Source organism: Cnephaeus nilssonii (genome assembly GCF_951640355.1).
Source record: "Cnephaeus nilssonii genome assembly, chromosome: 13".
NCBI lineage: Eukaryota > Metazoa > Chordata > Mammalia > Chiroptera > Vespertilionidae > Cnephaeus > Cnephaeus nilssonii.
The window spans coordinates 47,624,861-47,649,572 of record NC_137084.1 but is presented as its reverse complement, the minus strand read 5'-3'; the positions used below and the strand labels follow the sequence as shown (position 1 = coordinate 47,649,572).

Below are 24,712 nucleotides of genomic sequence, written 5' to 3'. Positions count from 1 at the left end.
AGTGAAACAGGAATTGGAGGCTCGGTTTTCTGGGCCCCGGTGCAGGGGCTGCTCACCAGCTGCTTGCTCTGCAGTCCTTTCGGGACAAAGCCCGGTTCTCCGCAGAGGCATCCGGCCCATATCCTCCCCAGAGGCCGTGTCTCCCTAGGAGGGTTACGCTCAGAGTTCCACACCTAATTCACCAGCCCACACTCTCCTCAGCCACTCAGAGCCCATGGCAGCCCTCCCTGCTTTTCCACAGCAGACAGTGCGGCCGCGTCTTGCTGTGGCTTCTGGGTGGCTTCATGTGCCAGTGTCATCTTACTTTGTGATGGACCTGAACCCCCGTAAAGAGAAGGGGCTCAAGTTCCTGGCGGGCCCTCTTCCTTCAGCTCTGCTTCCCCTTTCCTGCGTGACTAAGGACGGCTGACCTTTCAGCCTCCCCAGCCCACAAGGGGCCCAGCCCTATTAAAACGAAAATCAGAGCCCAGAGGGAGGACATTTCTGTTTTCCTAGCTTGCTCATGGAGCCCTCAACTCGCCTTCCCAAGTTCCAAAAAGTTATGGATGTCAGACTTTTATAAGATAAAAGCCTCACATTTGAGTCAGACGACAGGGGACTTGGGGACGTTCTCCCCGGGTGCAGTCACGGATGACGCATGACCAGCTTGTGGGCAGGCTGGGCTACGTCTAGCGCCTCCTCTCATGGCTGTTCATCAGCCGGACCTGAAGAATGTCCCTTTTGTTTTGCTGCCAAGAAGTCAAACCACCCCCTCCCACCTCCCCTACCCACCCTGTGGTCAGTCTTTAAGAGCAGATCCCTCCTCGGGATTTTGGATGCATCTTCCCCTCCAGATAAGACATCTATAAAGGTGAATGTGCATGATTCAAGAGAGAAGTTGACAGTCATAAATACCAGAAAAATGTCACAGGACATTGAAGAAGTAATGGGCTAGTCATAGTGGCTCAGATGAAAGGACGCTGGCTGGGAATTCCATTGCCTTTCATTGTGTGGTGAGCATTTTCCATCCCTGTCTCATCTTCCCGCATGGCAACTAGCTCCTTGGGTCTCTGCCTGTGGCCAGCTGCATCCCTGCTGAGTGAAGGAGCACCTCGGTGCTGAAGGAAGGCTTCGTAGCCTCAGGGACCGAAGGGCAGGGCCAGGCCATGCAAAGGAGGGAAACAATGGCGGTGCCGCACCCCCCCCCCCCTTTTTTTTTTTTAATGGAAACAAGAAGGAGAAAGCCCTTTTTAAACTTGGACGGTAACAAGAAGCACTTTCTTATATTTCCAGGGAACTTCTGCTCCCTGTGAGGATCATTTAGGAAAAGAAAGAAAAAAAATGCTGATGTGAAAAGTCAGAAATTCAAGTGTTACATTTTCTCTTGTTACCAGATTCTTATACAGAAGGTCATTCTACTCTCGCTAGCTCTGATGCCGGAGTATATTTATGCCCCGCGCCAGGATCCACAACACTGACTTGGAGATTTCCACGCAGTGAAGGCAGAAGCAAGGAGGGCCTGTTTATTCACACTGCCGCCCTCTCTAAATAGGAAAGTGGGACTTGAGTGCTTTCAACAGCTGGCACAGACAAATAAGCCAGGTCTGCGCTCCTCATGGTCAAGTCCCCAGCATCAGGACCTTTTACCCCAGTGACATTTCCCAGAGCAGATTACTAACCTTGGAATTGAATAGTTCCTTTGGTGGTTTTGCTCCATCTTTTAGCATAGAGGTTGGTTTTTAGAATAAAAGGGAATTTGACAGTGACATACTCTTTAACAGGCAGTTGTGGTATTTTTTTGGTTAAAAAGCAAGAATATGTCACATTGAATTCTAATTCCTTAAGAATTATCTGTCTCTGCATCTTCAAGAAAGGTCAGACAGACCACAGGGTCAGTGGGGCTTCTGTGTCTCTCTCTGTGAATCACAGAATGGGGTGGCCAGAGGCCTCCTGGTGCCCACAGCACAGCACACCCATCAGTCAGCCTGGATCTGAGCTACCTGCTCCTGAAAATATCCAACGGATAAAAAGGAATTTCCTATTTTTGCTCTTACTCGTTACTAACGCTCCCACTTGTGTGTGTATCAGGGATTTTCAACCTTTTTCATCTCATGGCACACATAAACTAATCACTAAAATTCTGCAGCACACCAAAAAATATATTTTTTGCTGATCTGACAGAAAAAAAAAAGGTATAATTCTGATCCATTCACATTGGACAGCTATTGTTGTGTTGGCTGTTGTCATTTTTTTAAATTTGACAATCTAAGGGAAGTCAGTGCTCCTAATTAAAATAGTCAAGAATTGCTTGTTTTAAAAATTCTTGTGGCCCACTGGTTGAAAATCGCTGGCGTATATGGAACCCAGTTTTCCTAGTCCAGAAGTTAAGGTAAGATGGATTGATTTCTATCTATTTTTCAAGTATGTGATCAACACAGAGTCACCAGAAGCATGTTTTTGGAGATATTTTCCAGAAATTTTATGGCTCTCTTAAGTCTAGGGCTTGACCTCCAATTTTTTTTAGCGAAAGCTGCAAATCACAGTTAAATTTAAGAAGGTGTTCAATTTTTTTTTCTATTTCTTTGAAAGCACTGCTCACATTTTGGATCACTTCTCTGATAGTTATTTTATTCACTTCAGTGCCCCTGTCTATAAAGTCTCAAAACACATGTGGGAAATGCCAGCTTCTGATTACATTGGTGAAATTCCAACCTTGACCCCAAAGCTGTGATTATTCAAGATGCCAGATATACAGAATTATTTACTGGGCTTCAGGAGAGCTGTCCAATCACATACGTCTTGATTCTTAAACAAATCCTCCTCTGGGAGTAAAGATCAAAATAATACTCTGATGATGCAATTGCTACAGTGAGCAAAGCCAGATGAAGAGAAATTAAAAAGAAAGGCCACAAAAACTTCTGGAGTTCTTTGTCCACTTTCAAATGGTAGCTCTCAGAGTAGGGTTTTGTTTTTTTCTTCGTTGTGTAAATAGACAGTCCTCAACGAAGAAATCTCAAATTGCTCACAAGGCAAGGGCGCCTGTGTGATGGCCCCATGCATATCCTTCCTCAAAAGCATTCTCTCACAACACGGCCTGTGACCTGACAGGACAGATGCTGACAAGGAGAAAGAGAAAATGGACAGGGATCTATTCCAAGTTATGGGAGCAGTTGATGGTTCTGGGAGATTTTGAAACACACACGTGGTAGGGGTGGGAAGCGAGGAAAGTTAGTGGGCCTTGTGAGTTCCTGTCAGGATGATGCCTTTGGCCTCTTACTCATTGACCACCCAAACAAGGAAGAGTATTAATGTGTCCAACATCTTAACAAGAACATGACTTTGATGGTTTGCCATTCATCTGAAAGAAATTTAGGTGATTATAGCCGCCCCAGGCATGGCCTGCTATAATGAGACTTGTTTAATCTGTCCTAATGTGTTCCTATGATACAACTATTCAAGCCGTCTGAGGCTCCTGGGGAAGAAGAGTGAAAAGCCTCTGGCCATGTTCTCCATAACCTCGGATTGGGGGCCCCTGAAGCTTCTTGGGATTATCCTCAGAGAAACTTTTGTTGGTACAGGCAAGTCAAGGAAAGACGTTTTCATGTTGGAAGTCACAGAGATGCTAAAAAAAAGTCCAGATCAACCTCATGCGAAAGCTCAGGGTCTGTGTCATAAACAGCTGTGTGCCACCACTGTCCTCAGCTTCTTGCATAATGATGGGAATGTAAGAGCACAAGAAACATTTGTGCAGTATTGAAAAAAAAAAAGCATGGCCCAAGAAGGAAAATGACTCTACTGCCATCATCTTCATCCTGGAGTTCTGAGGAGAAAGATGAACAAATTTTGTGAAGTCTGAATCCACCGTTCATAATGCAAACTTATGGAAGTTTTGCCATCTTTACTTAAAGTTAGGACTTTAAAATCATGATGAATTTTTAAGTGACCTTACTCATGGGTATGTGTGCCAAGATGATCAAGCAATGAAAGCAATAATAGTATGGACTTCTGCATGTGCCTTTTATAAATAAATGGGATTGGACTTCAAAGACATGGTTATCACTTTCATTTTCAAGAGCCAGATGCAAAGAAGCTCTATCTCATTCCCAGGAAACTGCTGGACTTAGTAGGGACTGGCTGTTATCAGCTTTTGGATTCACAGTGTGGCTTGAAGTCACTGTGCAAAGTGGCCTCTTGATTTGTGGGGTGAGAATTTGAAGTTTTGAAAGTCCACTTCTGTCCCCTGAAACCCACAACACTGATTGCAACAGGAGTCTACCTCGGTCACCTCTACTGGCTGCTATTGCTGCCTGCAGTCTGGAAGAATTAGTAAGCATTTTTTAAAGGTATTAAAAGCGTATTTACATTCAATAGAGATCTTTCAAAAGTAGAATGGCACTAGAAGAGAGAGCTCTGAAGTCAGCACCTGGGTGTGGGGAGATTATCTTATAGAGTGGATATACTCTGTACTCATCGCCGGAGCTGTGGTATCATCATTAAGTTTGGAGGCAAAGTGTTTCTTGCTGGAGAACTCTCTCAGAGTGGATGCTGCATGGTGGTGTGTCCATTTGAATCACAACGTTGGTGTCTCATTCAGCCTAATCATCCTTCCCTCCTGTGAAAGACAACTAGGCTCACTCCATCTCTTCTGTAGCTGGAGGTCAGAGTTTTTATAAGAATGTGTGATTATGACCTTCAACAAAACCCTGCAGATCTGAAAGCTAAGAGCAACAACTGAGCCAGGAAATCCTGCGTGTTAGTGCTGCCTGACAGCACATCCTGGGAGGTGATGTCTGAGAAATTTTAGATCCTTTTGCAAAATTAGATGAATGAACTTGACTAAGACAAAAGTGACAGATGAAGCAAGAACCAAGAAAGCCTTCGCCTTAGCCAGAGGTGCTTCCGGGGCTGTGTTGCCTGTAGGCTGGCCCTGGTTTTCATTGTTTGGCATTCCACAGCTTTGTTTATTGGCTCCTGCTTAATAAGCCACTCGCCTTCATTTTTCCTGGTATAGCTTATTATGTTGTGGACGCCACAGCATCTATCAGAATGAAGGGGAAGATGCAGGCGCAGTTAAAATCTCCCCTTCCCACATTTCCACTTGACTGTGCAACCTCCAGGAGCATATTTCATCTCGAAACAGAGACCACATGGATACTCAGGCTAAGAACAGATCCTCTCTTCCACCAGTCTTTTGAGGCAACGATATTCTGATAAATAACAATAGTATCTATCCAGAGGATTGAAAAAATAAAATTTATGTTTTTTTTAATGAAGAGAGTAAGAATGTCCCTACAGTTTAGAGAACCCTAGGGCTTCCAGATAAGGCCCCACCATTGCAGTCCAGTCCTACTTATGGACTTTTGATTCATGTATGAAATCGAGCTGAGGATGGGAGGCAGCCTGGCAGAAAGCATCAGACCCTTCAAGAGACGGCCATCTGTCTGGCTTTTGTGGGAGCACACATGGAGGAGTCATAGAGAAGGGGGTGAAAGGGAAGCTGTTCAAATGATTAGGGCTGCAGCCTAGCTGGGGAAGGTGAAATGGGGTTCCTGGTTTATTCTGAGAATGAACAGGTCTGCCCTGTTTTAAACACACATATATGCACAGTGGGGTTTCTTTCAGAGCAACATTTGACCCCCACCCATCAAGTAAGATTGCCAAAAGATTCAGTGCTTGGATGCAACCCCTCCATTGGGAAACAAAGCACACATCATTCTGTCTTTTGAGTTAATAAGCATTGAGAAGGGGTCAGGTTTTCTTTTCTTTTTCTTCTTTTTCACAATGACATCCATTGACCAGCACCTCGCAGTCTTTGTAAGATGCGCCGAGGAGAGATGCCTCTTACTTAGAACACCAGGCATGCTGCACCCAAGTCTAGGTGGGCACATGTGTCCACAGAACATTCAGGAATGCAAACAGATAACCTAGTGGTATATTTGACCAAACACTCAACCCACTTCCCTAGAGCATATCAAAGATGACTTCAATATCACATAGTTCTAAATGCCAGTTTCCTGGGGACCCCTCTGCCCAAACAGGGTGCACCTGTTCTTAAACCACTACTGCCCCAGAAGGGAAGTTGGATGCTGCTCTGGGTAGACAAAGGGCAAGTTCTCGTTTTCCATAGAGCTGAACAACCCTGGCAGAACAGGAGCTTCCCATCCTCCTTTTCCTCCCGTTTTCCTTACCCATTTGTCATCTTGTTTGTATGATCACATTTGGGTTGAAGTACCTTTTGGCCCTTCCTGGAGAATGTGCTTGCTCTCCCTCCTCCTCTCTTATGTTATCCTGTCTTTGATTTTATTTTCCCCACCATGGCAGGTCTTCCCCAAACGTGGGGTGCATCCCCTTTGTCTCCTCAGCACCTGGCATGGTTATGTGGCAGGCAGTGTTGCATTTTCTTGATCCTACCTTAAATGTCCTGTCTTTTATTTCCCAAGCGCACTATCTGGATAGGGTAGTTAAAGGTATGGTCTTCCTTCCTCTATTTTCCTATTGTCTTTGTGTGTGTGTTTGTGTATAAGCATAAAGAAGAAATGCGTATATAAAAAAAGTATACATACACCCATAAGCATGGTGTCTAGATACTGCCACATCCCCAGCTTTGTCACAGCATCTACTGCCCAGTGGGTGGGTGTTTCGTCACAAGGTGATTGATAATACCCAGAGTGTCATTCTTCCCCCAAAAGTGCTCAATCTGTTTGTGACATTACCATTGTGCTATTGTCCTTCCCTCCCCATACACACATACACTCCTCATGCTTTCTACCCCATCTCATGTCACCCTGCCCATCCCTTACGGCCCCTGGTCCGTTAGAATTAAGATGGTGGGAACCAGAGTGGGTGGCCGGAGAGAAGAAGAGACCCCAGAGCAAGCTAAGAAACCTGAAGAGCTGCATTCTCACTGCCGTGTTCACTCATCCAACAACCACTTACGGAGCACCACTATACTAGAGACTGTGCCAGGCTCTGGACAAAGGGCAAAACAGACCCCTGACCTCAGGGAGTGGGGGGTCTTTTGTTTTCCTTTTCAGAGGCCTGGCTTTGGTAAGTCTTCTCTTTGAAGAGTATTCCCTACAGGCAAAGTTATTCCTGCTATTTTAAACATTTGTATTAATTAGGTAGTGCCTAGTTTTCCAAATAGGCCTCATTGCTCTAAGTCTCAAGATGATCAGATATGTGTGCTCCTAAAGGATGCCAACTCCCCAGGAGAAAATCTATGCCCTATCTTTTTATCCTTAAGCCCTGGCACAGCACCTGGTTAAAGGCTTGTGCACTGCAGTCAGGCTGCCTAAGTTGAATCCCAAGTCCGACACTTAATGAACTAGCTGACTTTGGGAAAGTTACATAACCTCCCTTCACTTCAGAGTCTTTATAAAAGAGGATGATAACAGGACCCACCACCTAGGGTTGCCATAAGGATTAAGTGAAATAATGAATGTAAAGCGCTTAGCACGTGGGCAGGAATGATGCTCAGCAAACATTAGTTATGCTATTCTAACATCATGTGCTCATTCTCACCCTTAATGTGGAGAAGGACTTTGTTGGTGAGACTAATTTGTGAAATTATAAAGAAAAGGTGAAATTGGCTTTTAATAAGAGATAGCAACTTCTGTTTAAAAACTTATGGAGAAGGTTTAGGGGAAACATAAATTACTAAATGCTTTTCAACTAGGACATCTTTGCCAAAGACTGCAGAGGTGTTACTAGACCCATCAGTGGATGCCTGGTGTTGAGAAGTAAAGTTCCTGTTATTTCACATGTTGGTCTTCAACTGAGAATAAAATCTTTCCAGCGAGAGAGAGTAGTACCTGTGAGTCTCTATAGGAATTTCACAAATAATCACTAGAGGAATCATCAAACTAGATTAAATTTAAGTGTTACCACCTAGTTGGTGAATTTTTCCTACTTGGTAAAGTATTTCATATTCATGAGTCAGTGAATCATAAGTTGCTTCAAAAGACAAATGTTTCTTGGCAAAATCTATGTCTGGAACAAGTCCCTATCTGGCTAACTTTCTGGTGTAATGGATACTAATCCTAAAATAAGAATTCAGAGACCTATATAATGCAGGCTCAGGACTTGTCAAAATAGAGTGCTTTGCAGTTCAAAGACAAGCCAACTTCTATTCTGTGCTTTCCAATTGTATTGGTAGAGACTAAAGAAATAGCATTCACTCAACAAATATGGAGGCCAGGAAATGTGGAGGCCACACAATAGAAACAGTCCCTTCTCTAGGGTAGCCCACAGTCTAGCAGAGAAGACACTAATAAAACAATTCCAACAAGATGAGAGTTAAGATAGGGGAAGTCCAGGGGCCACTTAGCAAGGAGATCTCCAAGTTCTTTGAAGGGCTTTGAAGACCAAGATTGTGAACTTTTACATAAACAAATGAGAAAGCCACTGAAGGTTTGGTTTTTAAAAGCAGGATGATGACCTGGTGACATTTGTGATTTGGAAGACTCGATCTGGCCACATGTTGGAAAAGGGCTGAGGGGAGCATTAGGGGACAAGGAGGCCAATTAGACTATTGCTGTTATCTAGGTAGGAAATGATGGTGACCTAGATAACACTTCTAGGGAAGTGATGATAGGGATGAAAAAGTACCAGAGAACCAGAAAGAGAACCAGAAAGAAACAGGAGATTTTGATATGTTAGGTAGGTGTGTTTTTAGCCCCTTAACTGAAAAATAAATAACATCAAGGATTCTGAAAGTCTTCTAGTCATACCTGCTGCTAGCTTCAAGGGGGGCTTCCTCATAGGCTTAGCAGAAGGTGGAAGATAAAGTGGTCCCTTGTCATTTAAAGGGCATCATTTCTTTTGAAAAGCTTAGCCCTTCTCTAACCCTTAAAATTACATTATTTTGGCTCTAGCAAATGCCTGGTGTGAGTCCTTCCAGAGGGAACTGTTAATGTCACTTGTGCTCTCTGAATTATTGATGAGCTTCAGGGTTTGTGGAATTAATGAGCTTCAGTAGTGGGTAGGGATGGACATACTGCTTTAAGAAAGTCAGCAAGTCACCCAGAGGAGCCTTCCTCATACTGGCTAATGGGGGTGTGATTATCCCAGAAGCAAATTGCTAGGTGAGAGCAGACCTCATTCAACCCACAGGTACTCAGGGACCCTGTGAAACCCTGAAACTGATAGGACAGTGCAGATCCTCAGGGCATACGTGGGTCCATTTAAAGAAACTGACAATGGATAAAGTGCCCCCGATTTCCCACGGAGGGCTTTCCCTCCTGGAGAACACCTGCTTCTCCAGGCAGTTTCAGAGCAGCTCAGGATGTGTGCTCGAGGCACTGAGGGATAAGATGCGCTCACTAGAGCAGGGCTTCCCACAGTGGAATGGAGCATTCTACGTTTCTGTAAATGGTTACGGGGGAGAGTTCTGAGGTCAAAATGGAAAATGTCCTCAGAATCTAATCAGGTTTCTTTATTGTAAGACTTTCAGAGCCTTTACTATATTAATATTGAGTGTGACTTTCTAGGATAAGACAGTAGGATGCAATGTTTCCCAAACTTGTTTGATCTCAGAAGCTTGTTTTTGTATGACCTCAGAGAACTAGTAAAATTCACACTGAGACGTACTTTTTGAGATAGAAGACCCACTTTAAATCCTTTCTGGAACAAAGTAGGGTAAGTAGAATATAAAATTCTTCAGATAAGGGGATATATGGCATCTCTGCACACCCCAGAATGAACACAAGCCTGACATCCAGTCAAGTTTGTTGAAATTAAGAACAAAATCATCAAAGTTGATGTTGCTTTGACCTTCTTCCTAGGTTGGTTACACTGGAAGGAACTAACAGACATCTCATTCAAACTCTCATTTTATGGATGAAGAAATTGAGGCCAGAGAGGAAAAGGAACTATCCCAAGGTCCCACAAGTTAGTCAGGCAGGAGGTACCAGAACCGAGGTCTCCTGTTCCACTCATTGATTCATTGCAACAAATATGTATTGAGGGTCTGCACAGCATGAATTAGGCCCAAAGTTGCTTTTATGGAGTTTCCATTCTAATGAAGGGAGTAAAACATTAAACTAATTGTAAAATTGTAACTTACATACACTTGGGACAGTTGCTCTCAAAAGAAGGACAAGGTGCTGGGAGAGCATGAAATGGTGGCCTTGGGCTGAGACACATGGCTCCAAACCCATCTCGCTACTTCCCACACAGCTGCATGTGGATCCTCATGTCACCGGGCTTGCCTAAGGTCTCTTTGGCAAGGTTCGTATTTGTGAGGACCATAGTTTTTGACCCAAATGTTGACATAGTTTGAACTGACAAAAGGTTATTTTCTGGTTTGTGGATTTCTTAGTGCAGTTATACCACATTAAAATAAATAAACTCAATAATAATAATAATAGCAGCTATCTTTTATTGAATACCTACTTATGGTACCCACTGTGCTAAATAGTTGACATCCATTATTTCATTAATCTTCTCGACAACTCTTTGAATTAGTTATTACCTCCATTTTACAGATCAGAAAATTGAGGACTAGAGAGTTAAATAATTTGCCAATCATCCCACATGTAGTAAGTAAAATGGTGATGCTGGGATTTGAACTGAGGTCTGTTCAGCTCCAGAGTCCACACACTATTACAGCACATGGGTTTTTTTGTTGTTGTTGTTTTTTAAATAGGATTAAATATTGTGAAATTGGAACTGCTCTAGAAATCTAGGATCTGAAATATATAACAAAAAGTTTATTTAGTTTAGAAATAACAAATGTAAGGTGTTTAGCACAGTGGCATAGACCTTGAGTGTATAGCAACTGTCATTGTCATTACTGTCCTGAAGCATCTAAATCAAGGATTGGCAAACTGCAGCCCATAGACCAAATTTGGCTTATCACCTGCTTTTGTAAATAAAGTTTTATTGGAACACAGCCATGCTCATTCATTCATAAATTGTGTGTGGCTGCTTTCAAGCTATAATGTCAGAGTTGAGTAATTACAACAGACATTATGGCTTACTCGCCTAAAATATTTATTATTTGGAACTTTATTGAAAAAGTTTGCTGACTCTGATCTAGATAATTGCCTCAGTTTACTATTTTGCCTTTCTGTGAGCCCAACCTGAGGTTGTGGGTACAACATATGATATTTCTAAAAATAGGAGGTAAAGGTAAATAGAAGATTCAAATATTGTGTTCGAGCTGTAAGTCAGGCTGTGTTTATCAGGCATAATTATCTTATTTAATTCTCCCAACTACCCCATTTTAAAAGTTGTCTGAGTCTCAAAGAATTAAAATAATGCCTAGGTCCTACAGCCGCTGAGTGGTAGAGCCAGCCTTTGATATGGTTCCCAAGTTTGTGCTCCTGCACAAGAGCTGTTCTTTGCATCTTACAAGGAGTTACACCTTAGAGCAAGAGAAAGCAATATACCACCATTCTTAAAATTTGGACCTTGTTTCCTCCAAGACTGATTTCAAATACAAATGAGGCCTAATTGACAGGAAGTCCCAGCCAGCTGGACATGAATTTGAATGGGACTAATTGGAGGATGAAGGAGACTGTAATTGTTTAGACCAGGAGGGGTGGCTGATGTTGGCTAAGGAGTTAGAATGCCTGGGTAGTCATCTGCGCGTCACAGCACTGTGCCTGCGCTTTTACTGCTGCTTTCTCCACCACTTTTGGGTGGCAATGCTGGTGCTTCTCACCTTTCCCAACAGGCTTCTGCTATGCAAAGACCACATAGCCTACACTTGCTTCTAAACTTCTGTAGGAATCTCTCCTAGGCTTGGCGTGCACACTCAATAAATGGTTCTTCCTTTGAATGGGAAACACAGTGGCCAGGTTGATTGATTGGTCGCTGTGTTGAACATCTCATATAAATGAGCATGTTCTTTTCTTTTATGTTGCAATAACAGTCAACTATCAAAAGTCCTTGAAACACTAAAGTTTTAGATTCTAATTGATTGGCCATTTAGTGAGTGCCTACCTTAGCCTCAGTCTTGTAGCTACATCCACATTTGTCCCATTTAAGAAAAACAGGTCGATTCTCAGTTATTTCATGGCAGAGAATTCAGTTTGTAGCCAGACTTGCAGCCATGTGCTGCTCATAATACTAAATTAAGTGTTATAGATGACAGAGTGTTTTCCCATCATACCTTTCCCTAAGACTGAGCAGAGGCAGAGAGAAGACACGGAAGATGTGCCAGTGAAAGGTGGTTTTTTTAAATAGCTCCTCTGAGAAAGGCATCAGCAGGATTGTTAAAATGGGGACTTGAATGAAAACCAAGTAACTGAAGTGAACCAAGTAACTTGGCAGATTCTCAGACAGAGATTTCTGAGCCCACACACTCAGAGAGAGGGTCATCAAACACCTGTAAATCTATTTGAATAGTAATAAAAACTCCCCACCTTATGATATATTCAAGGCAGAGTCTAAATATGGCCTGGCCCTTCTTGTTGAAATCATCCGCAGCCCTCTCAGACAGATGGCCCTCCTGTGTTAGGTTCCCACCATACTCTGTACATCTCCCCTAGGGCACTTAGCAGTGAAATATTTTGCTTATACAAATCTGTCTCCTTTGATAAGCTACATGCTTCTCAAGAATAAAAACTAGGTCTTATTCATCTCTGTTCTTCCAGTGCTAGCCCAGAGAAGGTGCTTAATAAGTGACAGACAGGCAAACAGATGTCCAGATGAACAAAGTCAGGGGAGGGCATGCTGCCCATTTCTGCATGTGCAATTGCAGACAGCCCTGGTTAGTCTCTCTTGTGTCAGTCACCAGGGCTCCTCTGGGTGTATAGCCCTTCTTAGTGGCTACAGATAAGATGGGAAGAAAAAGACCCAAGGACACCTCCTCAGAGCAAAGACAGTTGTTTATGAGAAAACAGGACAAAATAATTGAAAAGCCTGAGGTCCAGTACAGCTGACCTAGTAACAAGAGCTGGAAAAAGGTGCCGCTTCTAGAATGAGACCCAGAGGTTCCGCGGGGGTGTGAGGAGTAAACAGAAAGATGATTTCTTTGTCCCAAACAGCTGCCAGAGACTGGAAAAACAAGAGTGAACAAGGAGCAAGAATCAGGCAGAAAGCTCCATTGGTCAGATTCCAACAGGCCTACATCTGCTGACTCTCACTCTAAAATCCTGATCGCTTTTGAAAGAGGAGATTTTAGATGCAGAGGTGTGGGTTTCAGACCTAGCCCTGTCACTTCCTAACTGTGCCACCTCCTGACTGTGCCACCTCCTGGATGTGCAGCCTTAGCAAGTTCTCCACCTCTGAATATGGGTTGCCTCATCAGTTCCTAATGCTACCAGCCTCCCTGGGTGCTGAGGGCACCGATGTGCTGATGGGATGTGAAAGCATTTTGTAAGTTGGCAGGCAGAGTGTGAATGTGTGTGACTGCAATGGGCCATGGATGATCCGACCTCAATTCTGTGTGCTTTGCTTTGCAGAGGGTTGCCCTGGGTTGTGCAATGGCAATGGCAGATGCACCTTGGACCTGAATGGGTGGCACTGTGTCTGCCAGCTGGGCTGGAGAGGAGCTGGCTGTGACACATCCATGGAGACCGCCTGTGGTGACAGCAAAGACAATGATGGAGGTAAGGCTGTGGCACCCATGAACCCTATGCAGCTTTGGGGTGGGGGGAGACTTAGGGTGGAGTGTGGGCATTATTACTGAGTTAACAGGCCACCAGTACACCATCTGGCTAGTCAAGAAGGCCTGCAGGGCTGGCATATAATTGTACATGTGGTCAGGATGAGCACATATCACTAGTTGTTCCATTTGAATTAATTAAAAGTAAGTAAATGAAATTAATTGCCATCCAACAGCAAGTGCACAGGAGAAGGCATATGGAGGAAAGAATTTTTCAATTCAATAGTGAATGAGTTGCCCAATAAAGCTATGAGAACCCCCTCACTGGAAGTGCACAAGAAGAGGCCATCCAATCCTGTATCACAGGAGGTGGCAGAAAGGATGCTTCTCCAAGGTTGAGTTACCTTTTCTCTTCTGTTCCTCACCAAGCACACTGGGGGCCACCTTCTGCCCCTGTGGGTTTATAATAGAATCTGTCTTTGCTGTTGGATTTTTTTCTAAGTGCTAGTTAGTCAAAACCCTAAGGAAGGGAAGCCTAGTCTTGTGGAACATTTATTACCTGAGAGTGAAGCTCTAACCCCAATTCTTTTACTGCCTGTGTATCCGTAAGCAAGCTGCTTGATGTCTCAGGGCCTCATGCTTCCCATTTATAGAATGAAGCTATTGGATCATGAGGACCATTCCAGTCCTTACATTGGTGCTAGAATTAGCCTTCAGCTCTCTGTTGTGTAAACTTGGATAAATACAACCATGATGTGGTTTACTTTCCCAGGAATATGGACTGATTCTTCCTGATGCTACCTATCTTTGGGATTATAAGGAGAATAAAAAGATAAAAATATGAAAAAAATTGAAACAGTTAAGCCTTCTTTTCTAATGATGACCTAGTTTGGCCTGGTCCAGATGTGTTTATGCAGCTCCCTCTTATTTATGCCAAGGGACTTTCTAGTATACAGCAGAATAGGAAATCAACAGGTCAGAAACTTTGTATGCCACCCTTTGGGAATGTTCTACTTAGAGTGATTCTATAATCTCAATGCACCTTAAGGATTAAAAGGCCAATTGTGTGTTATTGTGATTACTCTGGTTCATTTGCCTTGAGTTGGCTGTAGCAAGCTTGAAAGGGCTGTTTCAGACTGCTGGTCTTACCTGAGCCAGCTTTTATTCCTTCTATCTGCTGCCTGCATCCAGGAAGTGATTGGGCCTGTCCACCCAGGCCTGGGCCCATGGAGTAATTGTCACCAGTAGTAGCTTGTGGGGCTGGGCCTTGGATGCCAGGAGAGACAGGGGGTCTATGTCCTCTTCCTGACACCTTACAGGATTGAACTATCCTATAATCCATCAGAAACTTGAGTTCATTAGTTCTATGCTCCATAAATACCCAGAGCTCCTATGGTGGGGCCGGGCCCTTGGCACAAAGATGAGGAAGTCTTATCTCTGCGCTTCAGGAACTCAAATGAGGAAGAAGGACCCAAAGTTAAGTGCTAATGGGCGGTCATAAGCAAGGTTGTAGAGTCAGATATTGGTCATTGTGGGAGTAGGCAGGCATTCATCAGGAAGGTGACACTTGGGCAGGTCAGTTTCCGGAAAGAAAAGGGCTTTCCATTCAGAGAGATCACGATGGCAAAGGCAGGCAAGGAAGGGAAGGGCACCAAGTGTCTCTTGGTGATATCGGTGGTCTTCTGGCAAGATAAAGTGGAATAATATTTGCTCTTCATAGGAAAGAGATGTTAACCTAAATTGTCTGCATAATTTGTCCAGCAGTTCCCTTCATTTCACCTGTGTAGACACAATTCCAGTGACCAACAGGAACTTCATGTAATAGAAGAGAAGGGCAAAGGGGCAGCCCCAGGAAGTTACTCTCTTCTCAAGGGTCCAGGATCTTGGCCAAAGCCTTCAAACAGCTATTGATCATCTGGGTAGCAGCCGAACTGAATGTCCTTGAGAAATGTGGGGAGAGGGTACATCTCCCCAACAGCACACACACAAAAATAGGTTATTAGATAAGGTTCTCTTAGTCTCTCACGTGAAACGCAATCCCAGTATACCCTCAAAGCCAGCCTTCCCAGCACTAGAACTCACCCCAGCACAAGAGTGAGTGTGTTTAGCTGTGAACTGTCTACATGGGGGAGCCCAAAGCCCCACAGCTTGGGTGGGAGAAAGAGCTTCTTGTCATGGGAAACGGGGCTGTTCCAGACCCCAGGGGAACAGGGCCTCCTCCAGCTGCTCTGAGAAATGAATGGCAGGAGCTAGAAAAGAACAATCAGAAAATCCCCACATTTTTTATTATGGAGAATATACCTCTTACATTTATGAAGCATTTGATGGGCTGATAGGTGCCTTTACTCTGTAGAAAAGCCATATAATAGCATGGTCACCTGAGATCATTCACTCATTCAACAAACGTTAACTGAATGTCTACTCCACAGCTGGTCCTGTCCTGGCTCCTGGGGCTTCAGAAATAGTCCCTGCCCTTGTGAAATTCACAGCCTGGAGGGAGAGAGGAGCGGTACCCAGTAGCAATGCAGGGGGGTTGTTGCTGTGATGAGGAGGCATCCACTCATTTAGCTGCTACTATCAAATGCATGGATGCCCCACTGGGAACTTGCTGTGGTCCCGCTCCTCTGAGCCTTCCAGTCTAGCCGGGAGGACAACCCATGTGTCATCACGATTGGGAAAACAACCATCTGGGGAGACCAGATTATTGAGGGAGCTTGGCCTTGGGTTCTCATCTGTGAAATGAGGAAACATGTCACCTCAGAGCCCTCTCTGCTTGGTGGGCTCTCCACCCTTTGGGCGAGTCAAGAGGGTCTCTGCTTTGCATGATGGCACAGATGAAACAACCATGCAGGTGCAGATGGGGCCATCCTCACTGGCCTCTCTATCATTCTGGGTCTTGGCCAGATGGGGACGGTTTTAGTGGAGGGAGAAACAGGGCAGGCTGTGCAAGGCAGCACAAGAATGAGCCGTGTTTAGCTGTGGACTGTTTTCAGTGCAGTCAAGCACACATTTGCTGGGCTCCTGCTGTCTGCAAGTCACCGTGCTCCTTTCTGACGGGCTATAAAAACCAATGAACATGGCCTAGTCTTTCTCCCTCAGGAAACTCACAGTCATTTGGAAGAAATGTTATCCAAACCACTACATCTAATGGAGGCAGAATGAAGCAAGTGCCTTCATTTCAGCCATAATGTGGGGTGCACATCCCAAATAAATAACTCAGGATGGAGGGGAAAAAGTGTTAGGGTCTCACTGAATGATAGTTCTTGGCTGATCTGACTCGGGGGCCTAGAGAAGGAATTCGAAGAGTTTAATGTTGAGTGACAGGACTGGAAGAGACAGAGAACACTGACTTCAGCTCCCTCCTTCTACTCCCCTGCATGTTACAGACAGGGAAGCAGGAGCCCAGAGAGGGAATGTGACATCATACATGTCCAAGTCACACAGAAAGTCATTAACACGGCCAAACTGAAACCCACGCCATCCCACGTGGCCCTGTGAACCTAGAGCATTCCCACCTCCTAATGATTGATTTACCCTCCTGATAAAAATGTAGTGAGTATTTACTTGAATTGAAATAGGCTATGACAGTATCACAAAGCCAAACAGAATGAGAATGATAACTTGTATGTCATTTCACAGTTTGCAAAGCAATTGTGCATCCAACAACATCACGAGGAGTCATGCGGTATTATTACCCCCTTCCTATTCCCTAGTGATGAGGAACCCAGGCTTAGGGAGCAGCATTATTTTGCCCAGGTCTCACACAGCCTGCAGGGGGCAGACACTGCTGCAGTCTGAGGCCTGGCCACATTAGAGCTTTTTCACGTGCCCAGACTTCAGAAACCCAACTGTGATCCTTTGAGCTATCTGAGAGCTCCCAGTTTCTCTTCTTTCCCAATTTGCTAGGCTTAAAGCAATTCTTTCCAAATTAAACTTGAATTTCAGGCTTCATTAAGAATGCAGTTGCTGTGTTTTTAAACTCTGAGAAAAAAAAATAAAGTTACACAATGTGGCTGAGTTGGGTTTAGCTGTATTGGTTTGTTTTTGTTTATGATTGTCGTCTAGATTTAAAAACAAGAAACAGATCCTAAATGGGACTCAGTGGCTCCCAGCCTTCTGATTCACTGTCAGGGCCACCCAGTCAATCTTGAATGCCCCTAGATTTTACTCCGGGCACAGGTGGGGAGAGAGAGCAGCAGGGCAGGCAGGTACCGAGGTTCTGGCTCACCACAGTGAACCCCTCGGTGTGCCCCACTTGATGAAGAAGGTGTGCCCCATTCCTATTGCACACCTTTATCAACACCTTGGTGGAGGGCTGCCACATGAATCTTCTCATCTGTTACACATGGCCCTTCCGATAGGGATGCTCTTCCCATGCCCATTACAGAGACGGTGAAACTGTGCCCAAACATGCTGTCTATAAAATAAGGGTACTAATGCCTGCCTTGCAGGGTTGCTGTGAGGATTAAGGTGATGTATTTAAAGGGCCTGAGAGTAAGATAACAGTGATTAAAAGTGGAGGATCTTTACCCAGGTTGGATTCCTGTCTCTCTCACTGGCTGCATGACCTTGACTGAGTTACTCAACTTCATCACCTGCAAGTGTTGCTTCTCTTTCTCCTGCTCCTTGCCACCCATAATCACAGAAGCATGATGTTTATTACTAAATAAATATCTATACCAATAAAAGGATAATATGCTAATTAGACCAGACATCTTCCGGACATCCTTCCAGACAAAGCCACGGTGGCAGGAGCCAAGGCAGAGGCGGTTAGGGGCAATCAGGCCAGCAGGGGAGGGCAGTTAGGGGTGATCAGGCTGGCAGGGGAGCATTTAGGGGGTGATCAGACCAGCAAGGGAGCAGTTAGGGGCATCAGGCCAGCAGGCAGAGGCGGTTAGGAGCAATCAGGCAGGCAGGCAGGCGAGCGGTTAGGAGCCAGCGGTCCTGGATTGCGAGAGGGATGTCCTGACCTGCAGGATTGGGCCTAAACCAGCAGTCTGACATCCCCCAAGGGGTACCAGATTGGAGAGGGTACAGGCCATGCTGAGGGACCCACCCCCCGTGCATGAATTTTGTGCACCAGGCCTCTAGTTCATATATAAATAATCATTCTTAAACATTGAAATTATGCTATCTTTAAAATTTTACAATCTACTTTTTTCACTTATGCTTATACTGTTTTTCTCCATATAATTTATTTTAACCTTTTTTATCTCTGGATTAAAATTTATATTTCAAACTGTTATATACTCATTGCTAGAGGGGGGGGGGAATCAAATGTATGAAAAGGAAAATAATAGCCATCCTTTAGAGGGCACCCCTAGGTGCCAAGCACTCTGCTAGACACCGTGCATATGATCACCAGCCCTCAACCCCCTCTGCCAAGGCAGACATTTACAGGTAGGGAAACTGAGGCTCGGTGAGCGGAAGTGTTTTGCTCATAGTCATGCAGTGAGAGAGCTAGTATGTGAATGGAGCTGGTATTTAAAAAGAAGCCAGAATAAAAGATCCACTGGAATTTAGCCAGACCCCTTATGATAAAGAATCTTTCATAACCTTCAAGGTGTGGCAATCTCTTTAGGCAGTGTTGGTCCCATGAAAAATAATCCCAGATTGCAATACAGATCATTGATAGATGCATCCTGGGAGGAGAAATTTCAGGGAGACAGAACAAAGCTCTCTGTCCTCCCCGCTGCCCATCTCCCACTGCTGGAATGGAGAGTTCACATAAAACCATAGAATTTGTTCACCCTTCACACTATCTCTAAACCATGTTTCTTGTGATAAGAGACGAGAGAAATTGACCTTTAAAAATCCTGTGTTCTAAGGGACAGATAAAGATTTTGCAAGCTTTTTCAAAGAAGGCACAGAATTTATTATAGCAAATGACAAAAACTTCTCCCAGATGTGTACAGAAGAGGCTCATTCCACCCTGCACCCCCAGGGCCTCCCGGTGCTGCTCACAGCCTGCAGTAAACCAGCTCTGAGGCCAGACTGCAGACAGGAGCGGGCGGGGTTGGCTGATGCGCTGCAGAGCGGGGGAGGAGCTCAGCCTGCGGAGATACCCATGGACTTGTTATACACTGTCCACAAGACTATCGATTTAGGGAACCATGCAGACAATTAATGGGGCAGAGTGTACAGCTCACAAATTTCCCCGACCTGCGCCCAGCTCTATTCTCCTTTTGGCTTATTCTTGTCCATCCTTCTAGTTAGTCTCTGTTGAAGCATTCTCTCATCCCTGATAAAGTCCAGCCCCTGCCTGAGTTGGGTTCCCACCTTTGGACTTCCACAGCCCTCCCCACCCCACCCCCATCCCCGCCCTTCTTCTTTCTGGCACTCTATTGTCTCCATCTGACCCACCAAACTGAATCCTTTGGAGACATGACTGTCTTATTCTTGTCTGTCCAGTGCCAACACAGAGCCTGCCAGCCACATGACAGGCCTGCCCCTGGGCCTCCTTTCTAAGGAGAGGGACAAGTTCTTCCAGGGGAGGGTGGCTTCGTTACATCGCATGGCACTCCATGGGCCCTGCCAGACTGACCGATTTGGGATGCTCACATAATCATGTATTTTTTTCACTCAGCAAGTACAAAGCTCTGTGTGCAAAGAACTGTGCTGTGCATTTGAGATACAGAAATAAACAGGTCAGTTCCTGTCCTCCATGGAGGGGGTCAGGACAGAGAAGTAGACGTAGACTGTGAACGAGCACCTAACAGCTAGATTTGGGGAAAGATAAGGGACCAAATTCCCAACTCTGCCACTTTCCTAGCAGTGTGGCGATGGGTGAATCACTTAACCTGAGCTCCAGTGTCCTCGTTTGTAAAGGTGAGAAGGCTAGCTGACCACCTTCCGTAGAATTCCCATGCGCACCTCTCACTGTGAAAGCCACAGCCATAGCCACAGCCCCCAGAGGAGATGGGCCTGAGGCACATAAAGGCCAGAAGGTGGCTGTCAGGCAGGCTGGCCCCAGAGGCTGTCCTGTTGACCTCCATGTTACAGATGAGGACACGACATCAGAGAGGGAGGTGAGTCACCCAAGATTCCATGGGCTGTGATTAAGATCCCAAAATGAATAGAAAGCCACATCCAGTCAGCACTGCAAGGGGTGGGAGAGGACTTCACGGAGCCCTGGGCCCCTGCGCCTGTCTGCAGAGGGGCTCCGGGAGCAGCCGCAGGCATGCGAAGGGCACCAAAACCTCTCATATCGAATTACTCACTTGCTCTTTACCACCGAGGTTCCTTGCAGCAACCCTGAGAGGTGGGCAGAGCTTATTATCCCAGTTTTCCATGAGTACATTACATCTCAGACATATGAAGGGACATGCCCAAGGTCTCAGAGCTAAAGAGGGGCAGGCCCATGGGAGGACTGGGTCTTCAAGCTTCTAGCCTGGGTTTTCTCTCTCCCACATATTCCTGCCCCTAGTTCTCAAGGTCATTTGACACCACCAGCAGGGTAGACACTAAGGAGAGATGCAAGAGGAAATGGCATGGTCTTCATCCTCAAGCTGATAGCACGTAGATGGAAATATTAGCAAAGACCAAGGCACCATGCAACATTTCATTTCAGCAAGGGGGGCGGGGGAGTCTTCAAGTTCAAGGGTCACAAGTATATGAACTACTTTGAAATGTTCATTTAGTGCCCAGAGACCTGTAGATATCTCTCTCTCTCTCTCTCTCTCTCTCTCTCTCTCTCTCTCTCTCTCTCTTCTCCCACCTTTCCTTTTAATTTCCTGCCTTTTTTCTGGCCACTTCCTCCCCACTTCCCTTTGCCGTCCACTCCCACCAGAGCCTGCGGCTGGATGTGGCACTGCCCCCCTCCCAGCCTCAGGGGCCTGAACAGCCTCTGGCACTTTCTTCTGTTCCTCTTCACGGTCACCAGCAAGGAGAGGGAGGGGCCTTCAGAACTCTGAGGAAAGAGCAAGTTGCTGGGGGCAAAAATTGTTCTTTTCCAAAAGTCAGGGTTTAGAGTTTAGGAGAATTTTTATTGAAAACTTGAAGGAAATAGAGGAATGTCCTCTCCCTTTTCCTGTTGGTGTTTCGTTTTGTTATTTTGTTTTATGTTTTTCTGCTGTGATAATGAGGGTCTCACGTGGGAATAGCAAGAACATGAAACATGGACGTTTTATAAGTCAACCAACTTGTGTGTAATTTACAATTAAGTGAAATGCGAAGTGCTTGGGAAATGTAAATGTTCCCAGACTGGCCCAAACTGGAGAATCTCAAAAACTATGTATTTATGTATTTCTAGTTTACCCAAAAACTTATTTCTCTATCCTCAAAGCATACTTTTTCCTCTCAACATGACTCTTCTAAAATTGTCATCTGTGCCTAAGAAAATGAAACTGTGGAAGATCCTCTATGGCTGTAGAGCAGCCATATGCCCTGGTTCAGGCTGCTGTACGCTACATTTGAAAATATCAAAAGAGGTTTACCTAAAAGCTGGTCTTGTAAACTGAGCCTTTGGTAAGAATTTTATGGGCCCTCCTCGTTGTAATATATGTACATATCTCATTTAAATAGGATTGTCTCAATTAGCAGAGGTTTAGCCCACATTTACTGCCTAGTAAATATTTGCTGAATGAAGGATCAAGGAGTGTCAATATAGGAAGGTATAGGCAGACAGAACTCTTGCCCTGGCATTAATCACTAAGCTGCGAAGCATACCGTGAACAAGTCCCCTGTCCCAGGATCTCTCTAAGAGCACCATTTGTGTGCTGTCTCCAAGTCAGAGAACCCCAGTTTTCAAGTCCCCTGAGTTCTCTACTGTCCTAACTTACAGGTGTGTTGCTTTGGCCATGTTTATCTAATTCAGTTCTCCAAGGCCAGATCATGCCCAGAAAGGGCTGCCTGGAATGTATGCATGGGGAAGGGGCCACCCCAGGGCCGAAGGGCAGGCCTGGTGTCAGGAGGCCTGTTCACGAGAAGCACCTGGCCAGGGGCTAATAGTAACGTTATTATTAAGCACTTATGTGCTGGCCATCATGCTGAGTGCTTGACATCCACCATCTCACCTAATCCAGCATCTCCGCCAGCTCGGTCTGATCGTTCACTTTACAGAGGGGCAAACGGAAGCTCCAGGCCTTTCCAGGGACTTTCATTTCCCGTGGGGTAGCCAACTAGACCATCACAAAAGCCCTCGGACCACAAGAAACAACAATTTGTTTTTAAAACTCACTGCTGAAATTTTTTTGAAAAAAGGGATGTGGGGGAGTCCATATGCCAGAAGCAAGGAGGCAGGTGAAAGCCAGAGCAGTAGACACTGGGATCCTGGAATGAGTCCGACAGCCCCGTCTCCAGGAGCTCATTGTCTGGGAGGGAGACAGAGAAAAGCAGTCACAGTGCCGGGGAGGCCAGGGCTGTGATGGAGGTCGCCCAGTGGCTGGAAGTGCACAGAGCAGTGGTATTTCAGCAAGACTCAGAAATCCATGCTTTCCACTTAAGAAATAGTTCTTAAACATCTCTTCAAGATTCAGAAACCTTTCCTACCCCTCAAAGACCTGAGTTCAGATTTCTGAGTCAGCTTCTTCACTGACTGACTGTGAGACCTCGACCCAGTTACTTTAGCACCGTGAGCCCTGGTTCCTTCCCTCCAAAATGAAGGTGATGAGGGAGACTCCGGGACACTTCCTTGAAAATATTCCTTGTAAAGCATTTAGCACAGTGCCTGTCGCTCAGTACGGGGCAGCTGTGGTTATCTTCATCATCACCATCATCAAACATATTAAAAGTATTAATGACAATAATAATAATTCCTGGCTAACCTTCTGCCAGGTGCCACAGAGCAGTGTGTTTGTAAGGAGGTAGAAGACTGGTTTCCAGGGACTGCTTCGGTGGTAAACAAGAGCAGGCGAGAGCTAATAAAATTTCAAATTAGCCATGACTTTTCACGGCCCTTCAACTGTGCTAGCCGATTTAATGGTCAGCGTCCCCGCTCGCGGGGATTGAATAATGGGGCATTTCTGCCGAGTTATGGATGCGGCAACTGAATCTGTCATGCTAATGTCAATAGCAGAATGCAAATCACCCTCAGCACGGTCTGTGATTACGTGTTTAAGCAATGTCTGACAGGGCAGCGTGAGAGAGTGTGGCTGCACCCGCCGACTGCAGGAAAAGACAGGTGCTTTGCTAGGAAGTTAGGTGGTGTATCTGGGACCTGGGACAGGAGCCACAGGTTAGGACGCAGGACAGGGCTGGGTGACGGGAGGCCTGTCTACATTGCAGGATGAATCTGGCAGGTGAGCAGACAAAAGGCAAATGGCCCTTCATTTTAGTGAGTCTGTTCCAGGTTCAGGGTCAGGAAGGTGAACTACCCCTTATTCAGTACTTACTGTGTGCCAGGTACTCCACTAGATCGGGGGGTGGGGGGGTGGTGTATTTCTTTATGTAACAAATACTTACATGACACTCACTCCTATAATCCCCTCGTAAGATATGTGAGAAACTGAACCCAGCGGGTATTGATGAGCAGCCTCTATATAGCAAACCCACAGAGACAGAAGTGAGGGAGGCATGTCTATGAGACTGGGGCTCAGAGTAAGTACAGAAACTCAATCTAGAACTTGAACTTCCATCTCAGAGCCTCATTCATCCCCCCACCATGTAACACTGTATATTAACTAGAATGAAGATAATGGTGTTCTGGCTTTCATGGACTGTCATTTGGTTTCATTTCCTGATTCATTAGTTAATTTATTCAGTTTTCATTCATTTCTTTATTAAACAGTCATGTTTTAAACACCTGCACTAAGTGCTGAGGACGCAGCAGAGATAACCAGAACAGGGCCAGGCCCCATGGTATGGGGAAGTTTGCCCAAAGCCACAGCTAATAAGCAGGAGAGGCAGAGTGTGACCCACACCCACGGGTCCTTAGGCTGTTCTCTGCCAACAACACACAGACTATAACCCTGGGCTTCTTTGCCCCTCACTTTAGGCAGCTTCCTCTAATCCCTGGGTTTGTTGTCCATGTTAAGTTAGTCTGTGGCGTGCCTGCAAAAATCCTTTGGGATAATGCGAGCAAAAAAACCTGTGGCCTGGTGGAATTTCTTTCTTTGAACTTTGGGAAGCTGGAAGTTATAATATAATTTCCAGGCCTGAAGAAATTCATCCATGTGGTAAAGAGAATTCCCTGCTAATGGCCACTGGGTCAGAGATTAGAAACCTTCCAGTAAACTCAGAAAG

General features: G+C 45.2%; 1 protein-coding gene across 1 annotated transcript in view; it reads left to right on the top strand.

Moving 5' to 3' along the window:
• Window positions 1-24,712, top strand: part of TENM4 (teneurin transmembrane protein 4) — a 222,614-nt gene that overhangs the window by 105,799 nt on the left and 92,103 nt on the right. Inside the window, exon 11 of the mRNA XM_079787610.1 lies at window positions 13,389-13,535. Within this exon, the coding sequence (XP_079643736.1) occupies window positions 13,389-13,535 (147 nt within the window). The remainder of the gene's footprint in view (window positions 1-13,388; window positions 13,536-24,712) is intronic.